Source organism: Papaver somniferum, unplaced genomic scaffold, assembly GCF_003573695.1.
Source record: "Papaver somniferum cultivar HN1 unplaced genomic scaffold, ASM357369v1 unplaced-scaffold_132, whole genome shotgun sequence".
In the NCBI taxonomy this organism is placed as follows: domain Eukaryota; kingdom Viridiplantae; phylum Streptophyta; class Magnoliopsida; order Ranunculales; family Papaveraceae; genus Papaver; species Papaver somniferum.
The window spans coordinates 14,150,126-14,167,050 of record NW_020622381.1 but is presented as its reverse complement, the minus strand read 5'-3'; the positions used below and the strand labels follow the sequence as shown (position 1 = coordinate 14,167,050).

Sequence of the window (16,925 nt, the reverse complement as noted above, 5' to 3'; positions counted from 1 at the left end):
TTATGTAGCCAGATTCAGATTCTGGCATCCACAGCTTGGAGAATACCCATATGGGTTTGTATTTTGGAAGCTTGAAACACAATATGAGTGCCAAGATATTTTTCTCCCAGATCTCTACTCTTAATCTCAAGGATGTTAGCCATAAGAGCTTTCCTGTGTTCAGGAATTTTCTTACTAAATAAAATACCAGAGTTATCAAAGTATTTTTAAAGCCCAGAGGCCAAACAGTATTTTTGGAGATAATCTTTGATAACTTGGAAGTTTTGAACAGTAGCTTTAGAGAATAAAAGAGAATCATCAGCAAACAACAAATGTGTCATTTATGTAGTATCTTTGCAGACTTTGATGCCTTCTAAAATTCCTTTCTTTTGAAGGCTGCCAATGTAAGAAGATAGAGCTTCATACCAGATAATATAGAGATAGGGGGATAGTAGGTCCCCTGTCTCAGGCCTCTCTCAGTGGGTCCCCTGTCTCAGGCCTCTCTCAGTGGGTCCCCTGTCTCAGGCCTCTCTCAGGTTGGAAAAACCCTGTAGGGCTACCATTGAGAAGGACATAGTAGGAAACTTTAGAAACACACTGGTTAATGAGTTTGATCCAGTGGTTTGAGAGACCCATTCTAGTCAAAACACTTTTAAGAAAAGACCATTCTAACTTATCATAGGCTTCGGACATGTCAAGCTTAATGGCAGCTATGCCTTCAATTTTGTCACAATGATTGACAACAAATATAGCTTCATTTGCTAGCAGAATATTATCAGAAATACTCCTCTTAGGAATAAAAGCACTTTGATTTTGGGAAATTATGTTATTCATAAAAGGTTTAAGTCTATTAGCAAGAGTTTTTGAAAGAATTTTTTAAATGAAACTGCAAAGCCCTATAGGTCTATACTGGAACACAAGCTCAGCAAGAGGAACTTTAGGAGTAAGAGCAATATTAATATGATTGAAAACTTTAGCAATATGCCCTGTCCTGAAGCAAGTTTCAGTCATGTCAATGACAACCTCACCAACAATGTCCCAATTTTTTTTGATAAAACAGACCTGTAAAACCATCAGGACCTGGAGCCTTTACCCCCCCCCCCCCCCCCCCCCCACCCCACCCCCCCCAATTTGAATGATAGCATTCTTTATTTCCTCAGCATAAAAAGGTAAATTTGGAAGAGAATTATCTTCAGTAGAAAACTTAATAGGGAGGTCAACAAGGATTTCATCCTGAAATTTTTGAGGATGAGAGAAATACAGGTTTTTAAAGTAATTTATAAAGAAAGTTCCAATACTATCTCTATCAGTTAGAATAGTATTTGGGGAATCCTTTATCCAGCTAATGACATTTATTTTCCTCCTAAAGAAGGCGACTCTATGAAAATAGGGTGAGTTTCTGTCACCTTCTATGAGTCAAACCTCCCTAGACTTTGAAAAAGTGGGGGTACAACAACCACACCCAATATTTCGCTTAGCAATCTGTATGGACAAACTCCAATATACTTTCTAGAGAATCAACTAGACAGTCAGACTCAATCTAGAGGACGAGACAGAAGATGCAGGAAGGGGAGCCGAGATATGCAGTGGAAGAGATGCTAGAGGACGAGACAGAAGATGAGGAAACTGGAGAAAATGCTGACAATGAGGAATCTGCATCTTCAAGTGATACTTCTCCAGCACCATCTGACAGTGATGATAGTGAAAGATATGAAGAGGAAGGGTGGAGCACTGATGAAGATGACTTTTAATAGTCTCTTCGCAGGTGTTGGAAAAGGCCAGAATTTCAGGTTTAGAATAAAGATCGATAACGGTCAACATGTTTTTAACAGATCAGCTTTTTCGATGCTTGTTGCTGCTCCTTTTCTTCTTGATTTTGTTGCAGATGTTCGTGTAGATTCTGTTGTTGTTTTCGATCTTCCGACCGGCTTTCCTTCTAATTTGGTGGTTTTGTTGGTACATAGAGGTGGTGATGTTCTGGGGGTTTTCTTGACTAGTAGAAATGTTTGATTTTGTTCTAGTTTTTTTTGTGTTGGAGATGGTTTTTGTTTGGCACAATACAGATGCAAGTTTGTCTGAAAATACTGATAAAGCAAGTGTTAGAGAATAGATTTTGGTTGTAATAATGATTACTAGCTTTGAAACTTTTTGGGTAGTACTTGATGAACTGTTTACTTTTGGCTTGGAACTTTTTGATTGTGTTCTTGAATATGTTTTTGTTGAAGTAATTCTTGTAAGATGAAATATGCTTTGTAGATGATATGATTACAGATGATAAACACAAGAAAAAGGGCTAATTGATGGATGCTAGTTGGATGAATTCTCAGAAATTGAGATTCAGAGAACATAGAGAGGAAATGAGTGCTTACGTCAGGATGACGAAGCAGAGCGATTTCCAATATAAACAATTGAACGAAGTACGCATGTGCATATAGGTGTTTTAAAACCGGTGAAACAAATTGTTGATTTTTTTAGTATCTGAATATGAATCTGTAATGCAAGTCAATTCGCAATCTGAAACTGATGTGCAAGAAATCGGAAAGAAAGTCAGAAAGACAATTAAGAACTAATGTTGTTTCTCAAGGAATTGGTGGTTACCCATTATGCTAAATTTTTTGTTCCTGAAGTTGGTGACACAAGTGGAGTTGTAATGAAATTACCTATGAATATTGTGCAGAGCCCCAGTGTTATCATTTCTTCTAAAAAAATTGATGCTCTTAATGAAGTTGAAGAGGGAAGTGATTTTTCTGCCTCCGAAGATTGGGAAACCAAAGAGGTTAGTACTGCTAATATGCTTGATTTTTCATCAAAAGATGCATTCTGACAAAAAAAAAGTGTGCCTAAATTGCTTGAAATGGTTAATCCAAAAAGGCTGAAAAGAAAAAACCTCCTGCAAAAGCTACAAAACTTACTTATATTCATGTTAGAGCAAGTCTTATGGTGGAAGAATTGTACACCTAACTAAGCACTTGGAATTGATCATAGAAGTTCAAGTTTAATGGTGAAGGAAAATTATATTCCAAAACACGATTCAGAATCGCATTAAACTCTAATCCTCATTCTTGACCCATAAATCGATGGTTAAAAAGAGACCATCAGATTTATAAATAAAACCAACCACAAGATTGAACGCGATTTGGAATAGCGTTTAACGCGATCCCGAATAACATTTAACGCGATTCCGATTGTCACTTATTTGGATTCGAATATATCTTTTATGAAACCATGGAACATGGCTTGGAAAAAGTGTAGATCTATATGTGTGAGGGTGTGCCCTTATCATGTTGTACATCAGTCTTTAGTAATATTTAACTTGTGAGTGGGTGCTTTATCAATTTTAAGGATGGCTTAAATGTAACCATCTGGGGGTGTACTGAGCGTTGGATGGGAAGCTTAGTTTTATAAGCTAATTGGTCTGTATTAAAAAACCATTGAATTATTAATTAAATTGGAACTTTGTTCTTTAGGCTGTGATAGGTTTGATTCGTGAGAATCAAGGGAGGTTACCCTCAAATTATCAACCCAATCTTGTAATTGTACTTTCAGGTGCATGAAAATTGGTATTTAGAGCCGTTCGATTCCGCTAGTTTCACCATGGAAAGATACGAGTATCTCACTGCAAATCAAGCTTCAGATATGGAAGATCCTTATTAGTGAGAGTCACAAAAACCGAGTTATTTTTCATCAAGATGGATAACTTTCCAAGATTTCAAGCTAGAATTTACGAGAAGGTGAAGTATAACTGGACGACTGAACTTATTTATCAATTCAAGAGCTTCTTACTGGCATAAATAAAAATAACATTGAAGATAAAACGCAGGCAATTTGCTGAGCACTCAGCAGAAAGTCTCCAGTTACTTCAGTCAGTAGCCGAACAATTGAGGACAATATACAAGTATGAATCTATCGATTTTGAATTAATTCCTTCTTTTTCTTTAATGAAGAGGATGTCTCAAATAATGGGTTGATTTCTCAATTGAAGAGGGTATAAAAACTAGGGTGAGCTAAATCGATTTATTATGTTGCTGACAAGGAAAACGATGATTCAACTGATTTTGCGAGTTTTCAATTCGAAGAAATTATTGAACCTACCGTGAATGATATTGAAGGGAAATATCAGATCGAATGTGGTGAGTGTTTTAACATTATTCTCAATTCTGCTCATAACATATTTGATTGTGAAAAGAGAAATTGCAAGTTGATTCTGAGTTTGGATTTTCTTTTTTTAGGTGTTTGAAATTTTTGGATAGATTTTTTAAAGAAAATTTTCAGGAACCTGTTAATAAGAATGGGTACTTACCAGATTCGTCGTTTACTGCTTCAATTTCTAGTATACAAGCTAATGGTGGTGTTGCTAATACTGCTAGAAGTTTGAATGTAGTTGTTTAATTTTATCTTTATTTTTTTTACTCGTTCCTTATTTGATCATGGAAAGGCATTTGATAGATCAATTGTAATATCTAACTACAGTGGGAATTTTGTGTATGAGCTTGTTTTGAAACATCGTTCCCCACTGGAATTGTTGGTAGAGACTTGGATTGTATTTGTGCTCACGATTGTTACAAATGATGAGAGTGATAAGATGATTGTTGAAGTCAGATAGAAATAAAAAAAAAATCTCTTGTTGGCTAGTGAATGAGGGCCAAGTGGGGGTGAGGACGTTAAACTAAGTAGCTACATGGGAGGCAACCCATCAGTTTTGTATTTTTACCTATATCTTTTTATTTTTAAGTCTTTTGTTTTTCTTATTTTGCATATCATTTTAGGAATTTCCCACCTTGTATTTTACTTTGAATGATTAAATTTACATCCATGACAATATAAGGTTTAAGTGCGGAGGAGTGGCTAAGCACATAGATTTTTGTAGGTATTCTCCATTCTAGGAATTTTTTTCTTTTAACTTTTTGTAAAATAAACTCTAGAGTATAGAAACTTGTGCCAATTCAGGATAACACTAACCAATCTAAGTGGATGGAAACAACCCTCTTGGTTGTACGAGTTGAGATGCCCAACTAAATGGTCTATTCGTAAAAGGTCAAACTCAGGTGTGATAAATAACATGATAGTCGTCACCATATCTCGGAGTCGTCACCATATTACTTTCTGTCTTATTTTTGCAACTTTATATGTTTCTCTAAGTGATTTGGTAGGGCACTAGTATCGCCTTGTTTTTGCCACTGGGATGAAGCAGAGTGATTGAGATCAATCCCCGTTATCGTATTTTGTTTAAATTAGATCAAAAGTTATTAAAAAAAAGATTGATTATTGACAATTTGATAACAATATGTGTGTGTTCTCCCTGTCTCCGTCTCCTACGCAAGAGTGCAATGCAGGATCCATGAGAATTATCGTGTAATATGCTAAAAAGGGAGCATGCGCTTGGATTCAAAAGATCCAATCGTTGTTGAATCATTCATGATAAATATATATATACTCAGTAAATAAGCCGACTGTATATACCAGCTGAGTTTATAGTAGAATTAGGAAAAACACCAGTGGAAGCGTATCTCAATCTATTAGGATTCATCTTGGCATTGACATTCATACATATATTCTGGGAAATACCGTTCACCTTAGTCAAGATTCATTATCTCTATGTCCATCTTTTTAATCTGTTTATGTGATTGTTTATTAGATTTCGAGTATCGTGGTTCATTATACGACTATCCGAGTAGCTCTAGATAACTTATATATAAATTTTAGTTTGCTTTAGTGCAAACTCGTGTACAACAATTGGATTCATACAGGGTAATTCCTCCAATATCCTAATTTAATAAGTGGCCAACTATAGAGATTGTTTTAGTGTCGTTCCTAGATTCTTCACAGGTAGATAAGGTTTAGAATATAGGTTTTATGGGTATACCTCTTGTAAACCCTCACGAGACTATAACTCATCCACTAGGGACACCTAGGGGTTTAAAGGCCTGTTGCACATGCTAAGTACAACTGTGATTTCAACGACAATGAGTTATTGTAATTTATTTTAAGTTAGGTAGTTTTCTCGAGGACTAGCAAAAGTCAAGTGTGGGGAATTTGATAAGTGCATAACTCACATGATCTTAGTATCGATCCCATACTTGTTTTAGTTATATTTCTTCCATATTATCCTTGTATTACTCTTCTTTTCTATTTTTATTTGTTTCTTTAGGTGAATCATCCAGGGTTAATGGAATCGGGGTTAGAAGAGAAAGAATACTTGGAGCTTAATTAAGAAGACAACTTTCGGAGTGAAAATCCAGAAGTACCTACCATTAGGAAATGCTGAAACCCTAATCGTATAACTGGGAAGTGGAGCACAAATTCTGCCAGAGTTACGGTTGGGAAGTCACCTCATCCTAACCGTAAGAGAGCCAGGTACATGAGAAGTGTCAGAGTTACGATTGTGAAACCAAACCGTACCAGAGTCACTTACGGTTTGGAAAGTAATCTTAACCTAAATGTAAGTGCAAAAAAAGAAATATGAAGGATTTGAAGACATCATCTTGTTAAGGACGATGATACAAAGGCAACGCAAAAAAGAATGAGATTAATCGGACGTCGGATGAAGAAATCATAACCAAAATGGTGAAGGAAGACAAATGAGGAGATTTAAAAGCACATACGGTTGGGTTAAGTAAATTCAGGAGCACATTCGGTTGGGAAACCCAACCGCAAGTAAAGTCAGGGAATAATCGGTGGGGAACTCAGAAAAACTCAACCACACGCAGTTCGGGGTATGCGAATTTTGGACTTCTAATACGTGTGAAACCCGGTCATGGAAGGAATCTAAGCCCTAGATTTCATGAATACTATATAAGAAGACCCAATTGTTAACTATCAATGTTGGAAGACTGACAGTTCAGTTTCCTGCTTCTCTTGAGTTTGGTTCCATCAACCCTTCTAGTACTTCACTCCATTGACACTTTAAGAGCCATTTTCACTTCTTTTCAAGGATGTGACTTAACAAGTGGCTTCGTAAATCACTAACAGTTGCTTCATTTTTTTGTTAATTTGTATCCATCCATTTTTGTTGTATTCATTGCTACGTTCATAATGTCGAGAGATTCTTTCTCAGTGTGACTAACAATTATCCAGTAGCACGACCAATTGATCAAAATGATAAAAGGAAGATGTAAAACGAGATATAAACATAAATCATGAGATAAAAATAAAGTGCAGAAGTGTTAATTCTGCTTATAAGGGAAAGTTGGAAATGGTATATTACGGAATGGTCCTTAGCTTAGGATCCAAGTTATCTTGGAACTGATATGGTACACGGCGTTTCTTTATAGCATCCGGTTGTGGCTATCAATGCTTGCAACATGTCAGGTGCAAATTATGGCATATACACTCAGCTTCAACAACAAATAGCATAGTTGGATTCTCACTTGAGATGACTTACATATACCATATTAGTAATATATCCAACCAATTAAGTAACAACATGCATAAATCCGGCATAGTCATACATATACGAATCACACGACACATACATACGTATCTTATGTGCAACACAATCGTATCCATACAAACACTGAACATATTACATGTATATGATATGATATACAAGCCCACTGGCCCAATAATGGAAAGTTATTACAACGCATAATAAGCATTAAGCAACACTCGATATTGATGCAATACAGAGTAGTAAATATCATGATTTGATTGATAGTGGTGGATCGAACTTATATTGAACAGGAGCAAGCAGCTTTCCCATAAAAGTATACGTTCTTCTTCTCCCGCGACAACTAAAGCTCCAAATAAGAAAGGTATAGAAACCAACATACACCTCCTGGATTGAGTAAAAAAATAGGCAAAAGGTTAAAAGTGAGAACATTGAGAAAAAGGCAAGAAAAAACTTTGTAGAAATATCGGAATGTTACTACAATAGTTACAGGCTTCTCTTGCTTTCAGTCCTGCGGCCAAGTTTCTCGTGGCGAGTATATTATTGATGTGGGTGGTGAAAATAAGCTGGCTACCATCTAAAAGAACTGTGACAACTATCGTGCATGCTTATCTATTTTAGTGTTATCTCAACAACATCAATAGAAAGGGCTTACAATAGTAGGGAACGATCTTCCAAAGCTGGTTTTCTCCATACTTCCATTTCCAGAGAACGACAATGGTCCCATCATGTATTCCTCCATCTTGCTTATCTCCCTTGAAAGCATCAATATTCAAATGGATATCATTTACCATCCTTATGGATCTATAACCATTACCCAGGTCCTTGGTCTCTGTCCACAAGACCGGCTGATCGAGATAATTTGGATTGTAGGGAACTAGTCGGACCTGCAATCATACATAAACAAATATGCCACGGTCATTATAAGTTGAAAACAACATGAACAAATATGTTGTTATGCATCTTCTTTTCTAAAAAAATAAAAGAAAAATAAAAAAAGAATCGGTAATATTCTTTCGAATATTTGGCGAGTCGGTATGATATTTCAGTTTTAATCTTTTCTTTATATATACCCCACAATAGAAAATTGATCGATGAACAAAATCCAAACAGACATTATGCGGCTCGTGTTACGCGATGGCAATAATACAAAAAAAATGAATGACAGCAAAATGCTATCCACGTCTAACCACGTCTAGGGTTTGAAGAATTGGGAATTTGAGTTGTGGAGAGAAGAATTAAAAGGGTTTTTCAAGGTAGAATTTTGAGATGGATTAGTGAAGAACCGAAAATAAATAGGGTGGTGGGTTGGTTGAAACCCATATATTACCTCCTCCAGAAGGCAATGGCAGAGACCATTTTAAGTGCTATTCCTCCCAATAAACCAAACTCACACATGTACAATCGAATTAGTTGTTAAATTATAACAAATTTCAACCAAAATGTTTTGGGAATTTTATTTTAGGGTGAAAGGATTTCACTTCTACACTCCACGGAGGAGAGAGTATGAGTTTGAGACTGAGTTAAAAGAACGAAAGAAAGGGTTTTACTTATTCATTTCAAGACGAGAAAGTTATACTCGATGAGTTGTGTATTTTCCAACTTTCGTTTGGTATCATGTTTGACGCTTTCATATGTGTAAAATAAATGGAAGCATCTTGATTGATTGAACACATAATAAACCCGATGTTCATCCTCTTGAAAAGTTTCAAAAATGTGAAATGTAACCAAGTGGATTGACATCTACCTCTACAAGGATATATAAATCAAGAACTCACACACCACAATATTTTCAAGTAAACTCGGAGATAATGGCAACTGCAAGATGAAACTTAGCTTATATAAAGACAACTCTCTTTATTGATGTTTAAAAAATCTCTCAAAACTAAACACAAGCTCTAATCTTGCTCATATGATCAACCACAACTTTGGTGATTATATATATATAGAACTATGAATTCCTTTTCCTAGTCCTATTACCTTATTACATGTCTTTCCTTTTCTTAAAACTAGTTGACTTCTAATTCCCTTAGGATTACATCAATTTCCTAATCTTGTCCTAACCAGCTTGTTAGTGACTTCTATGTTGAAGTTTAACCAACATTCTCCCCGTTAAGCTTCTACCTTACCCGTGACATGTCTTGTACTCCAATCAATTGTCTCATTTCTTCAAACTTGATCCGAGCTAATGCCTTTGTCAATATATCTGCTTTCTGCTCAGTTCCTGGTATGTGTTCAACGTTAATGACCTCCTTCTCGATGCATTCTCGTATGAAATGATACCTTTTGTGAATGTGTTTCGTCTTCCCATGAAACACTGGATTTTTAGTGAGTGCAATTGCAGACTTATTATCAATCTTGATGAGAACTTTTTCAGGTTCTCTTCCTTTGATTTCACCCAACAGTTCTTAAAGCCATATTGATTGTTTAGCTGCTTATGTTGCGGCCATGAACTCAGCTTCACAGGATGAGAGGGCTACAGTGTCTTGCTTCTGTGAACACCATGTAATAGGTGCTTCACCTAGATAAAATATATGACCAGTTGTACCTTTTCCATCATCTTGGTCAATATTATGACTGCTGTCACTATACCCAACAATTCCTTTTGATCCTCCTCGACCATACTTCAATCCACAGCTGATTGTTCCTCTTAGATATCTCAATATCTGTTTTATTACATCACCATGAGACTTGCGTGGACTCTGCATATAACGGCTTTCTACTCCCACAGAGAAAGCTAAGTCCGGTCTTGTGTGTAACAAGTATCTAAGGCATCCAACATTTCTTCTATAACTCGTTGGATCAATCTCAGCTTCTTCTTGTGCCTTTGAAACTTTAAGTCCAAACTCCATTGGTATCTTAGTTGGTACAAGTTTCAAGTCCTGCTTCTTTCAGAATTCTCCTTGCATAAGCTTCTTGTTTAATCTGAATCCCATCTACTCCTTGATGGACTTCTATGCCAAGGTAATAAGTGAGTTTTCCGAGGTCTGACATCTCAAACTTTGATGACATTTCTCTCTTGAACTCATTGATCACCTTAAGGGAGTTGCCAGTCAAAAATAGATCATCTACATAGACTGCAATCACAAGAAGCGTTCCCTTTTCTTCTCTTCTGTATACTGATGTTTCTTTAGAGCACTTAACAAATCTGATTTCTCTTAATATTTGATCTAACTTTGTATTCCAGGCTCGAGGAGCTTGTCTTAGACCATATAGAGCTTTTGATAACTTATAATCCTTATGCTCTTGTCCTTTTACTTCAAAACCTTCTGGTTGTTCAACATACACATCTTCTCGCAATTCACCATGTAAGAATGCCGTCTTAACGTCTAAGTGGTGAATTTCCCATGAGTTTGATCCTGCTTCTGCTATTAAGAGACGAATTGTCTCTAGTCTAGCAACTGGTGCGAAAACTTCATCAAAGTCTATGCCTGATTCTTGAACGTATCCCTTAGCTACAAGTCTTTCCTTATATTTGTTGACAGTACCATCAACATTCCGTTTTATTTTGAAGATCCACTTAAGACCAATCACTTTTACCCCACCTGGATTATCAACTAGAAACCAAGTCTTGTTTCTGTTGATTGAAATAATTTCTTCTCTACATGCTTGTGTCCATTTAGTCGAGATCTTTGCTTCCTGAAAATTCCTTGGTTCATCATTAACAGAAAGTAGCATAATCTCACATTCTTCTGCAGCTTGAAGAACATAATCCTCCAGGTACTGTGGCTTTTGTATCTGTCTTGTTGATTTTCGCATTGGAATGGGTTGAGTTATTTCATCGATCTCTTCTTCTTCTTCTTCTTCTTCTTCTACTTATTCGTTATTCTCAGTGTTTTCATTATTCTCTTCTTCTTCTTGATTAACATCATTGTTTCCATTGGTATTGATGATTATGGGTCCTTCGCCTTCATCAATTACTTGACCCCATCTCATGTGAAACATTCCTGGATCCCTACTTGGTCAATCATTAGTTTCTTTCCAGTTCCAGTTTGCTTTTTCCTCGAATACCACATCTCGACTCACTATTACTCTTTTCGTTGTTGGATTGAATAATCTGTAAGCTTTGGATCCAGGCTCAATTCCTAGATGCACAAGAGTCTGAGATCGATCATCCAGTTTCTTAAGAGTTGTAGAATCAATTTTTGTGTATGCTTTGCAACCAAACACTCTTAAATGATCTATGTTTGGTTTTCTCTTTCGCAAACTTTCATATGGAGTCATGTCTTTCAGAGCTTTCATAGGTATCCTGTTTATCAGGTATGTGGAGTGTCGTACATCTTCTCCCCATAGATAATTAGGTACCTGCATAGCCTTTAAAGAACTTATTGTCATCTCCATTAGAGTCATGTTTCTCCTCTCCACCACTCCGTTTTGTTGTGGTATCCCTCGAACCATCTTGTTCTGAGACATAGTTTTTAAGGTTCTGAAACTTATGTGTCCTAACCTTGCGTGCCACTTCCATGTCTGATCTTCCAGTCTCATATTCAGACACAATGGCCTTCCAATCATGAGACTTATCTTGTAGAGTCTATTATGTGAGCGTGAGACTCTAACTAAAAGTCTTCCACTTGGGTCATGAACTGTTAGATAATCTTGTCGCATTCTAACATCACATCCAACTTCTGTAGCTTGTCCTAAACTTAGAATGTTGCTTTGTAAGTTTGGGATGAAATAGATGTTTGTGACAAGCTTCTGTTCTCTGGTCTTGATCTGAAATAGAATTGATCCTTTCCCTTCAATTTCTACAGAAGATCCATCCCCAAACTTCACTTGTCCTTTGATTTTCTCATTGAGTTCAGAAAAGTAGTGTCTCTTACCAGTCATGTGATTGCTGGCTCCACTATCTAAATACCAGATTCCTTCTTCTCCATCCTTTGATTCGTAGTTCTTTGGTATTAGTTTCCCTTCGTTTAAGAATACAACTTCGTGCATGAAAAGAGATGTATCTGCTTCCCTTGTTTCATTCTTGTTTGCTTCTTCCATCTTTTGTATTCTTTCAGGGCATACAGAGGAGAAGTGTCCTGGTTTATCACATCTGTAACAAATAATGTTTGATTTATCCTTTTTTTCTTTCACTTGGTTTTGATCATTCTGACTTGTTGTTCTATCTTGTGAGTTAAACCTTCCTCCCCTTCCTCGTCCTCTGTTTACTCTACCACCTCTTCCACGACCTCTTCCTCTTGTCGCAGAGTTTTATTGGTAAGAGTTTGTGTACAAGAGTTTTCCTTGAGTTTCTCCATTATTTTATTCATCAAGGATTCTCTCTTCATATGCTTTCAATCTTCCAATTATATCTTCATAGCTAGTCTTCTTTAAATCTAAGACTTGTTCGAGAGAAGCTATGATATGAATATACTTGGATCTTGGTAAACTATTGAGAAACTTCTTTACCGGTTTATCTTCATCAATGGATTGTCCAAGTGACGCATCTTTTGAGGCTATCTCTGATAGATTTCCTGCTAAGCTATCAATAGTATCAGTGTCTTTCATATTCACTCTTTCAAATTCAGACATTAAGGTTTGCAGACCGGCTTCTTTAACTCGATCAGCTCCGAGATTACGTGCCTTTATTGCATCCCAAATTTTCTTTGAAGTTTCCTGTTCACCAACTTGTAGAACAAGACATTCTGGTATTGCTTGAAAGAGTAATCCAATGGCAACATTGTTTTTGTCTGGGTCCAATGTACCAGGATCAATTGTTTCCCAAACTTTGTAGATTTTCATCAGTACCTTCATTATCATGGCCCATACTGTGTAGTTTGTGGCGTTGAGGATTGGAACTTGTATTGATGGTGGCGTGAACTGTTTTGCACCCAAAATGGTGGTGTCGTTTTCCATGGCTCAGAAACAAGCTCTGATACCAATTAATGGCAACTGCAAGATGAAACTTAGATTATATAAGACAACTCTCTTTATTGATGTTTAGAAAATCTCTCAAAACTAAACACAAGCTCTAATCTTGCTCATATGATCAACCACAACTTTGGTGATCATATATATATAGAACTATGAATTCCTTTTCCTAGTCCTATTACCTTATTACATGTCTTTCCTTTTCTTAGAACTAGATGACTTCTAATTCCCTTAGGATTACATCAATTTCCTAATCTTGTCCTAACCAGCTTGTTAGTGACTTCTATGTTGAAGTTTAACCAACAAGAGATATTATAACAATAATGATGATAAGAAGCTGGAGTTCTTACGGTATTAGTCTCAGCGATGGAGTGCTTAATTGCCTGGCCGGTAGCTTTATTAACCAGAGCAAATGAAGGCATACCCGTTTCATCCTTAACCCTTGTACTGAACTGCTCGTCTTTGATCCAATGCTAGTAGAACAGTAAAAAAAAATTAAAAAAAAATGATTAAACCCAAGTTTAAAAATCAAAATCAATGAAATCCCAAGTGGAAATTATGAGTACCTGAAACTCGTCGTTTTCATTAGATCGGGATAAAACAACTTCTCCATCTCTAATGGTAAGAGAATAATCAGGGTCTTCTTTAGAGTAAATCCTAAAAGTGCGTTTGTTATGAATTTCAGGCATACCAGCTGAACCCTCCCTACTACCATCATATTCATGACTAGCTGGGCGACGATGATTCCCGAAACTTTCATGGCAGAATTCATCAGATGGGTTTGGTTCAAAACTTTGATGCTCATGTGAAACATGTTGAACTACCGATGGATAACCAGGGGATTGAGAGTATCCCCCATATCCAAATTCTTGTCTTGGTGGTGGTGGAGGTGCTTCACCAAATCTTTCATAATGTGGAGGTCTTTCCTCAAATCTCTCGTTGTGTGGAGGAGGTCTTTCATGGTGATGTTGTTTGTGTTCACTTGTGTATGATGGTGGTGGTGGTGGTCCATAACCATATTCATATTTTTGTTCACTTCTGTATGATGGTGGTGGTGGTGGCTGATGACGATATTCCTCTTCTTCTTGTTCTCTGCGATGGCGATTGTGATGTCCAAATGGGAATTCCATGATTTGGGTAAATGGAGGTGACAAAATGTAGATTCTTCAGAAGGAAAATAATGCAGAGAGTTTGGGAGTTGTGATATTATTTTTCTTTTGTTTCTTGCAGACGAGACGACTTATTTATGAACCCGTCTTGTTTGAATACGTGTTTCTTTTTTTTTAATAAACGATTTGAATACGTGTTTACTTAGGGGTGGGCTGTCGACGGAACTTATGGTAACCGATAATCCCGTTTCCGCTATGATAATAGTTATCTTAATGTATGCTATAATTTCCGTCGGAAATCTGAAATTCAACTATGGTTCTGTTACGTTTAAGTTATCTGAAATTCAATTATCGTTCCGTTATGTTTAAGTTATCGGATATCAGATAGTATTCCGATTATTTCTGGTATCCGATAGAAAACAAGAAAACCAGTTTTTCAGTTTCAAATTTAGGTTAAAATTTTCAGTTTTCAGTCTAAAATTCATGCCAAACACAAAGTAAACACGTACAAATGTTCCAAACTGCTTAGTTATATGTTCTTGCAAAAGAAAACACAAAGAAATTCAAAAAGTTGGATCCTTGGACTGAAATGTGAGTTTTCATAACTTGTAAACAGCCTGCAAATTCATTCCTCCTTCTTTACTCTTATACATGTAAAATAGAGTATTCTTACATCTGCATTTCAAAGAAACTGAAATGTGTTAGTTGGCAATGCAAGAAATATGAAAGGAAATGAAAGTTACTAACCAATACTAGCATTATCAGTGAGATCTGGCAATTAACCAATCACTTAGCAAAGCAATGCTTGAACATCTTCTGGAGCTAATGAACTTGTTTGTGTTGTAAGATTTCTACTACCATCACTGAACATGGATTCTGATGCTTCATTTATCACTGAAACAACCAACACACCTCTTATAATCTTTGCAAGAGTTGGGTACTTGGGAGCATGATTCTTCCGCCAATTCAATATATCAAACATAAATTACTCGTTGGGTGTGCCTTTATTAACCAGTGGTTCTTCTAAGTATTTTTCCAACTCTGACTTTTGAACCTCAATTTCATTGTTTTCCATCATAAACTCATCATACTCTAAATCACATCTACTTATTCTAGAATTCTCAATTCCAGCTGAAGCCATTCCACTAGCTGAATTTACAAAATAATCTGGAGCTGTTGAGTTGCTTTCACATTCATATGAACAGAAAAGTACATTCAGTGCTATCTGAAATTTGTTATAATGAGTATAATAGTTTTGTACACCGTGTAATTTCTTATAAACAAACTCAGTCCATCTAGCTTTATACTTAGGAATATCTAAAATCGCTACAATGTTCATCAACAAGTTAGACTCTTCCCAATAGATATCAAATTTTGACCTCTTTAATCTCATTTCTCTAATATACACATGAGGACTAGATTCTCATTACTTAATACTCTTACTAATCTCATAGACCCCACTGTAATACATATTTGATGTTGGGTACTTAATCCCTGCAAATTTAGTTGAAATCACATCAAACACTTCCAAACATTCGCAAATTTATATTCTCTGTTGCCACTCCTCTGAACTTGGTACGTAGTATAGTGAAATCAGAATTTAATTCAGCTAACCTAACAAATCCTTGTCTCAAATCAATTTCATCCTTAGCATCTTAAAGGTGGAGTTCCATCTTGTCTCCACATCCAAACAACAAACCTTTCAGGAAGCATAACTTGTGCTATAACATTTGCAAACCTCTCTATCCTAGCATGACTTGCCTTGACATATTTCACACACTCTCTAATACTTTCTGTAAATGCAGCAACTACTTTCATCCCACATAATGCAACTAAATGCAATATATGATTGCTACACCTAATTTGAAACAAATTCCTCTCAAGAATTAGACAATCCTTGCTACCAACCCAAGTCTTCAGATTTTCCATCATAACATCATTAGATCTAGCATTGTCATTAGCTAAATCAAAAGACTTATTATCTATATTCCAATCTAAAACTATAGCTTTCACAAAGTCTGCAAGAACTTCTCCAGTATGTGGTGATGGCACTAAAATGTATGCTAGTATTTTCTTAGTTAGTTTATATTCATCATCTATGTAATTCATTGTCACACAACAATAATCATCTTTTGTATGTTTACATGTCCACATATCTGTTGTTAAACTATATTTGGATGTCATAAAATCAAATTGTTCTTGTAATTGAAGTTTGAAATCATCATAAAGTTTCATGATGTCATCTGTTAGAGCATAGCTCGGTTGAGCTCACCAAGCGTTGGGATGTCAAGTTTGGTTGTCATATTTTAGTATCAAAACTCATCTAGAGTCGCTTGATTAAATACTAGGGTCAACTTTGTTTAGGTTAGACTAAAAAGTCTAGGAATGTTGATACATACAATTATTACTCTGAAAACCTGAAGAATGTGAAGAATTAACGAACTACAACGACGACATCATCCTTCCACTTGTTAGTAATATTGACTTGAACAGTTTCATTCCTAACATATATTTCAAGTCATGCTATATTGAAAAATAACTGCAAAGCTGTATATACTGTACATATTGTATATGATACTCTAGTGATGTGACAT

At 36.1% G+C, this 16,925-nt stretch overlaps 1 protein-coding gene across 1 annotated transcript; it reads right to left on the bottom strand.

The window, feature by feature from the left end:
• Positions 1-15,818: 15,818 nt before the first annotated feature.
• On the bottom strand, positions 15,819-16,440 carry LOC113332841 (zinc finger BED domain-containing protein RICESLEEPER 2-like). The gene is made up of 2 exons (XM_026579343.1): positions 16,031-16,440; positions 15,819-15,825 (listed from the first exon to the last, which is right to left on the bottom strand). The coding sequence occupies exons 1-2, from the start codon at positions 16,438-16,440 to the stop codon at positions 15,819-15,821; spliced, it is 417 nt and encodes a 138-aa protein (XP_026435128.1).
• Positions 16,441-16,925: the final 485 nt, after the last annotated feature.